Below are 8779 nucleotides of genomic sequence, written 5' to 3'. Positions count from 1 at the left end.
TTCGTTCTCTAATTCAGCTTGTATGCTGTTACTATCGAACGTGGATAGAAATTGCCTCGCAAATTGTCGCCAGGACATGTTGTTTAACTTGATGGTTTCCCACCTAGTTAATGCCCATTAAAAATTGTACGCCCGTTTTTACCCATAAATCGCGATCTATGCCCGCTTGGGCCAATAGGCTTTCGACCTGATCCAAAAACTCGCGAGGGTCCTCCTCATATTTTCCCGTAAACTCGGGGGAAGGGGGTCGTACAATAGGCGAATAATTAAGTGGCCCGCTCGCTAAGTGCGTGTGCGAACGGGTTGATGGAGACGGAGACATATTGCGTGTCGGTGGCGCGAACGTGTTCGGCTCGAAATGCCCCGTGTGGTGTGGGCGCGCGTCTAGATTGAAAGCCGCGTCGTGCGTGTTCGCTCGAAGAAGCGATGGTGACGCGCGCGGAGTCTGACTGTCTAATCGCCATAGGAAATCCTCGATTTCAGTCAGGCGCTGTTGTAGGGCCGCGTCATTTTGGGTGGTGTTGTCGGGCCCAAAAGTCACGCGGCTTGGTTCGGACAGACGCGCGTCACTAGTACGGTTGGTTTCCGCCGTTTCTCGCGTCGTCTGTGCGGTGGCGAACGGATTACGTATGGGCTCGTTATTTAAATCGCGACCTGTAATTGTGTAAGAGAGGGACCGGATCTCCTGCGTAATGCGGGACAGTGCCCTCTCTACTTCTGACATGTGCGCATCCATGCGTGTGTTAAGAGACATATTGCGTAAACTCTGTCTTACTGCGCCTATCTCCTCCGTTGCGTGGGATATTGAACGCACCGTATATAAGTCATCGGTATACGCTGCGTTCACACTACCGTTAGGGCGGCCGGTTGCTAGAAACCATTCGTGTAGAGACTCATCTTCGGGGTCCTCTAGCGCTAAGTTAACCGGTCGGTCCGCGTATGTGGTCGACGGTCCTGCATATCGCTTTTTGTCGTGGGGCCGTTTAAGTGCCTATAAGCGCAATAATTCCCGACGGTTCATTTGAGAAAGAGTTATATTGGTAACATTGTAGGATTACGCACATGCTATTCGTGTTGTACGTTGCAATTCATGTAAAAAGAACAATGAATAATATTTGAATTTATATTGTATCATTATTTTGTAATACCGACAAATTTTTATTTATCCAAGTGTCTTTAATCTATAAAATATGATATATCTAATATTTAAAATGAACGAGATTTAACGAAAAGAATTAAAATATCGTATGCTATCATAATGCATCGTATAAATAATTTGCAATTGCTTAAAAATTATACATAAAAAAAATTCAAAATTCTTTACAATGCATTAGTTTAAATAAGAACTACTATAATATAATTTTTTTCAATTCTTACTTAGAGTAAAGTTGAATAAATTAAAACAAATAAATAAATATAAGACAGCTTTATGTTGTATGATAGTGCTTATTGTATTGACACGGCACCGCCCTACGCTCTAGACTAGCGCACACCCGTGTCCTCTCTCGATATCAGCCGTCCCCACCTATTAATGTGACCAAAGGTTGTCGTAGGGTGTCTCCCCGCCCTTGACACTGTGACACCGACGACTGTGTATTACAAAGAAGAGCGCTTTCTGTTCCGTTTCCGACGTACGCCATTACTGGTTGCTCTGTTTTTCATTCGAGTTTTGTGTCTTTTAAGCAATTTTTGTAAAGCGATACATATTTGTACATTGATATAATTGTGTTAATATTTAAAAACGGCCAATTACTTAATTCATTTGTATGTATGTATATACATCATTTGTGCGGCCTATTCTTTGGATTACACGGGAATTAAATCTGATAATTGTAAAAAGCATTTTTTATTGGGTATATTATTCACATTGCTAATGTCTTTATTCTAACGAACATCGCGCTAAAGGTTACAATTCTAAGGGGCTTTTTCGCTGTGTTGTCTTTTAATAATTTTTGTTAACTTAATTCCATTTAGATTTGCCAGTTTGATGAGTGACGGTAGCTGTTTTGATATATAAGCATTTTATGGGTTCTCGTAGCATATAAGAGAGGTGTTTGGTAAAGAACGCCTTTAGTAAAGATCTAGTGGACCAGTTGTCACAAACACCGTTGATTCGTATTATTTCGCGTGACAACTGATCTCTAACTTTACTCACCCAACGCGGCAAATCGGTGACCTCAGTGTCAATTGTCATCCGTATAAAGTCCATCGTCATAATTCAGTAAGTGAATTGTTTTATGTGTCATCCTTTTTTGTAGCAAGCGCCTTTGATAGTGATTTTAATCACTGTCAGATATCATTATACTTGATCCAACTATGTCACGTCACCACTGTGCCGCGACCCCCCTGTGCTGGGTTTTTTAACATTATGATGCTATTGATCTTTTTTATTAATTGTTGTTTGCACCCTTGTTGCACTCATGTCCTTGCACTCTGACCATCTCTAAGTAACTTCATTGCCAGAGTCGCTTTTCCTCTGTTTGTTTTCATCTGCCAATACATACCTGGATCTACACTCTGACTCGTGATACTCAGATGTACGACACCACTACCACAAGATCTCATACAGTCCACTCATTACTATCAACGACGTCATCTATTCTACTGAGTTTCATATTATTATTTAATGTTATTTATTATTTATAAAATCAAGTTTAACTATTTTGTTTTTTGCCGCTTCTCCTGTCATTAGTATTTAAGGGCCCTCGTTACCCCTTAATTTTAAGATACTCTACGAAGAACCTTTAATATATCCGGTTATTGTTCACATCAATGTAAATAGTATTGTGTTCTGAACATTAATAACATAAATAAGTGGGCAGCATTCAGAATATAAAGCTCTCTGTATACTAACAAGTGGTCTGCGTGTGCAATGAATGTGTATTACAAATAATTACTTGAATCGTCTAGATATGTAGTGCAGTGTGGTAGTAGCGCATTTGTTTGGCTTATGTGATCATCTATGAAGCGTAAATCTTGACACATAGTTTTTTGGTGAATAGCAGTTCTGGCCATTAACCAATACGTTACGTGGTATGCTTAAGACGACTACAAGAATAGAAACTGTACCATCACGACCCTTTAGTAAATGAAAACTATCCTTCTGAATCCCTGGTACTATTTTTCAACGTATTTAATCGGCCAATACTTTTATACGCCATAAAATGGTGGCTATCAAAATACAACTATTATTCATGAACTCCTGGTACCATTTAACCGTTTTATTTTTTAATCGTCGAATACACCGACTTCGTGTGTACGTGTCGATTAGGTTGTCTATATAAATTTCCTAATTTCATACGCTTAAAATTGTTAAAAAATATAATCCAATCATACAAGTAAACAATTAGATATTTATGTAGTGCGTGAATGAGATATTTAAGTTATTCGTATAAGCATAACTAGGTACTTTATCTACCTTTAAATATATTCTTTAGAAATGTTATAAATTGTAATTGGAATATGGTCGGTCGGCTACGTGTGAAAAATCTTAAGTCGTATTTTATCATTTTGTAGTAAAAGATTTTTAAATTTATATTTATAACTTTAGGAAAGAGGTTAAGTTTTTGCGCATTAACGTTATAAATTTAGCATGAAATATTTCTCTTTTAATATTAATATTCGTAAATAAGTAATTTAAACATATTTACAATAAAACATCTCGTCTCAAAAGTTTTTACAAAAAAAACGATTAAAAGTATGAATTACAAGATTTTAAAACTGTGATTGAATTTAAAACTTAGGTGAGAGTACCTTAATGGTTTAATCACAAAATTCAACAAGAATAATTGGTTAAAATTATTATGAAAAAATTTTTTTTGGTTGGTACGTTCTTTTGATCCTACTCCAACGAAATAATAATAAACAAAAAACGAAAAAAATTCTTAATAGCATTATTAATTTAGGAAAAATTAGTGGTTAATGGCGAATCAATCACTCTGTATGTATAATAATAAAACTTTGTTCTAATAATATGAGTACTATGTTTATTAGACATACATATTAACTCAAAAGTTTAACGCTCATTGCTAACCGAACCTTTCATGTTTTTGGAGTAGCTTTTTTAGTTAAACATAAAACATATTAAATTATACAAAAAACAGATTATAATTAAATAAAGCCAATTGGGATGATTAAAAATTGATCACGCAGATTGTGTTACTTCACAATGACTGATTAGCTCACTCACTGAAAAAACTTATCACATAATTTTGTGAAATTGTACTTTTATATAATTTAAAGTTAAAAAAATTTTTTTTTCTTTTGAAAAGCCACAAAAATTGCTTTAAAATTACATATGTCACTTATATGAACCAGGAAAAGCGAAAATAATAAAATATATTATTTGATTATTCGATAAATAATAGTGGAAATATTGATTTATGTGCTAATTTAATTACTATTCTTTCTAATTTTTTAACATACCAGTATTAAATACAAAAGAACCACTGATAATTATATAAATTTATTAGAAACAGTTCAAATAAAATTTATTAAGTTATAACAGATTTAACGTATAGAAAATGAATAAATATTGTATAATTAGTTGAAAAAAATACTGAACAAAAGTAAGAAGAAATATATGTAACAAATACACAATAAGAATATTTCAACAATTTAAGTTAAAAAAAAAATGTGAGGAACGTTATATAAAAATAATTTGACCAATTAAATTGCGTGACACATCTCTGCAAAGTTAAAAATCAACTCGACAAAAAATTTCCTTTCTACATTTTTTGTGAGATCCATTAAGATTAAAAAATAATTATTTACCAAAAAAAGAATATTCTTTTTTAATTTGTTGTTATATTTTATATCATAGCCTGTTCCCGTTTCTCAATAATTAGCTTAATTAATCATAATAATGGATACAGTTATTATTTTTAAAGTTATGTTAGAAGCTTGACGTCTTACGTAATATGAAAAATAGTTGATGTTTGAACGGAACGCCCGGTTATAATGTGCGGGTTAGTTAACGTCCAGTTGGGTTATTTAATTATGCCGGAGAAAGAAATAGAGAGTGGACTGTATATAAAAGGATGGTACTTACACTAAATAAAATAATAAGAATTACAAGATGATGAGTTACATTAAAGTAATCATATATATATATATATATAAACTATTATAGAATTGTGGATCGGGGGGTGTCCCTTAATACTAATGCAACAATGCGTAAAATAAAAACTAGATAATAAAAATAAAAATTAGATAACAATATGATTAAAAANAAATAAAAATTAGATAATCAATATGATTACAAACTACTTATACGATACTAATGATAATGACTGGTTTGATGTGGATAAAATGCGAATGAAGTTGTTGGCGTGACAATTGTACGAGGCAGAACAGACTTTGGCGCGAATAGTACTTCAAGGTGTACGAATTTAATTATCAATGCGCGTATCGCAAGGGCGATAAAAATAACGCACAAGGGTGCGACAATCGCAAGGGCGATATANAGTGTCTTTAACAATGACGTGCTCGCAAACACCGTAAAAGCATAAACGAAACGAGTTAGGATGGTGGCGACAGACGCAAAATCACAAAAAAAAAAAGACCAACAGTAACTCGATGTCGTACAACGATCGCGTGCGTATTCATCCAACGCATTGAATCGCTCACACAACCTGTGGTGGTAGTGCGAGAGACGTTACCAGTCATAGAAATACGATGTAGCAAAACGCCCTCTCGTAATGCGTACCCAACAGTTGATAATACTATTACATGTTTTTTTTTTTAATTTTAGGCGAATGTGTCCTTAATTTAAGGGTTATTTAAGATAGTGATAATATTTTTTAATTTAAAAATATATAGTATGGTTTTTCGTTAAAATTTTAATTAACTTTAAAAAGTTTATTTGTTTAAAAATGAATTTTCGTTAAAAAGTAAATTTATATGATAATCATTAAGTCTCTTTCAATAAAGATATAAAATGAATATTGTAAGAAATATTAGGATGATTAATGATATCCTTCTTGAATTCGCCATTTTACTAAATATTTGTGTATTAAATGCTAATGGTTTGTAATTAAAAAGTGTATTATAAATCTAACCGCCGGGTTATTAATTTAGTTAATCAAAATTTTGTGTTATATTTGATTATTGATTTCACGTTAAATCACATTGAAAAATCTACTTGATAACAAAAACATTATTAAAACAAAAAACAATAGAATTGCTATAAAAAAAAAATATCTATACCGCCAATAAACAGTTACAGTATTATTACAACATTTCGATAGTATATCTAATGTTATTTGAAGCAGACTCATCACAATTATAAAAAGCCCCTTAACTCAATGATAACAGTCCCCAAAAAACCACTGCCAGAGTAACAAGGTTTACTAAAGATTCTTGTTTTTCTTAACCCTAATCAATTTATATTAATTAGGGTTATAGTTTTGGGGTAGGATATTGGCTCAGTAGATTAAAATTATGTTATGAAATCAGTTTAAATTTATAATTGACTGATTTTTTAACTTATTTGAATCCAATATTGCCAAAAACTTTTTATTCTACATCGCTATTTCAAAAATTTTAAATGAGCGAAAAAAAAAGGTTATTACGTTTATTTTTAGTGTAACATAAAATTAATTTTTTTAATTGAATATTGACCGTGGAAACAAAAGATTATTGAAGAGAATTTTATACATTTTTAAGCTAATGAGTTTTAAGCTATTACAAAAATATATAAATAAATTTAGCTCCATTAGTCCGTCTATTTGTCGATCATAATAAAAAATTACTGCAAACAAATTTTTCAAATTACAAATTTAGTTATAAATTCAAAAAAAAAGTGAAACACTTTATGAATCATCAATCATTTAAAATTAAATTTTTATTATGGTAGATAAATCCATTAACTTTAAAATTTGTAATTGACCAACTTTTTCACTAATTTTTCTGATAATTGTTTATTATATAGTTTTTGTAATCACACAACATAGCTATTTAAATATAAAATTATTTGATTTAAGATAACTTTATATTAATTTATACATTTCTTTAATAAAATAATGTAACAAAGAAAAATAACATAAAATAATAATAACAATAAATGTATAAAACGTAAGAAAATGTTAGGAAGTATAAAAGCGTATTAACAAAAATATCAATTTAATGTAAATATTAGGAAATTTTATATAAGACATTTAAGCAATATCTTTCATAAGAAATTATAGAAATAGTTGGCCGGCTATAATTTCTTCTCTGTGTCTTAATCTTACAGAAGACATAAGACTCGCATTAATAGGAGTTGTGTCTCCACGAGCTATTTTTTCGGCTAGCTCGACCGTAAATGGACCACAATCATATCCATTAGTTTGACGAGTCGTCTCACCGATTTTTAAAGTCCACGACGAAGCTGCTCCTTTTTTATCCATCTCCCAGTCAGTTAGATACTCTTTCAATACCATAGGATAAGGACCATCATAACACTTAAGACTGTCATATGATGTCACAGTTCTTTCGGGTACGTTTACCACAGTCAATATCCAATGTCCGCCAAGTACATTCATTGGCACAAAAAGAAACTTTAATGTATGGATATCTTTTTTTATCCATCTTCTGACAGCTGGATAACCTCCTCGAAGATATGCTGGTATGAAGTCGGTAACGACAGCATGAACTTCGCCATTGGACCTTTTCACTATCAATTTGAGATAATCATTAATTGTGTCCGAAGTGTACCAAGATTTAGGGGACTTAAACGAAGGTGCGTTATACTGATCCAGTGTATTTGTGTTCGGATCATGCGTCACTTCTACAAGAGTAAACGTATTTAAAAACTTCTCATAAATTTTTTTAAACTAATTAAATGGTTTTATATGAGTTAAATTATTCCTACGTTTTGAAATATAAGATTAAACATAGTTAAACAAAATATGTGTTATGGATGTTTCTATGTGAAATAAATATTAATGAAATCAATAAAATAAAATAATATTACTTTACCTATTTCTTTCTTTGGTATTTCATCAATTTCGACAACGGACACGGCAGGCAACACGTCATTCACATTTGAAGGCGAAACTTCAGAACTAACTTTAGACTCTAAAAAATTAATGTATAAAAATAGTGCTTAATTGTTACAATAAACTAATGAAAGGTCAAATTTTTAAAATAGAATTATTGTTTACTTTTTATGATTTTCTCATCTTTTTCGGATGATTTTCTCTTTAAATTTGGGCTTTCAGAAGAGGATAACTCTTGTAGTTGCTCTTCTGCTCCACATTTTGTGGGTTCTAAATGAGTTATTTTTTCTTCTGGAGTTTCTTTTACTTTATCAGTAGACACTTTTAGTAATGTAACGTCATTTGACGTTGTCGCATGTAAAAGTTCAGAACTAATTTTTGCCTCTAAAAGTATTTATGTTTTAAAATATAAGAAAATAATTTCAATAAACATAATATGCAAGTTAATATTTATAAAAAAAATTATTGTGTACTTTTTATGATTTTCTCATCTTTATCGGGTGACTTTCTTTTTAAATTTGAACTTTCAAAAGAGGATATTTCTAGGAGTTGTTCTTTTACTTCATATTTTGCGGGTTCTAAATGAATTACTTTCTCTTCTAGTGTTTCTTTTACTTTATCAGTAGACACTTCAGGTATTGTAACGTCATTTAAAGGTTCATTATTAGCTTCTAATTCTTTAAGTATTAAGAGTTTAAAGTATAAAATAATTGTTTCAATAATCGAAATGTAGTTTAAATTTTTTTATGTACTTTTAATGACTTCATCATGTTCTTCGGATAAGTTACTTTCTATATTAG

General features: G+C 31.5%; 1 protein-coding gene across 1 annotated transcript in view; it reads right to left on the bottom strand.

Moving 5' to 3' along the window:
- Nucleotides 1-7181: 7181 nt before the first annotated feature.
- Nucleotides 7182-8779, bottom strand: part of LOC126903974 (sentrin-specific protease 2-like) — a 5983-nt gene continuing 4385 nt past the window's right edge. Inside the window, exons 2-5 of the mRNA XM_050682571.1 lie at nt 8453-8656; nt 8145-8363; nt 7960-8058; nt 7182-7768 (exon numbers count right to left, since the gene is read on the bottom strand). Coding sequence (XP_050538528.1) covers nt 7182-7768; nt 7960-8058; nt 8145-8363; nt 8453-8656 — 1109 coding nt within the window. The remainder of the gene's footprint in view (nt 7769-7959; nt 8059-8144; nt 8364-8452; nt 8657-8779) is intronic.

The sequence above is a fragment of the Daktulosphaira vitifoliae genome, unplaced genomic scaffold (assembly GCF_025091365.1).
Source record: "Daktulosphaira vitifoliae isolate Bord-2020 unplaced genomic scaffold, ASM2509136v1 Scaffold_4, whole genome shotgun sequence".
NCBI classification, from domain to species: Eukaryota; Metazoa; Arthropoda; class Insecta; order Hemiptera; family Phylloxeridae; genus Daktulosphaira; species Daktulosphaira vitifoliae.
The sequence above is the reverse complement of the archived record's forward strand: the minus strand, read 5'-3'. Positions and strand labels throughout refer to the sequence as shown.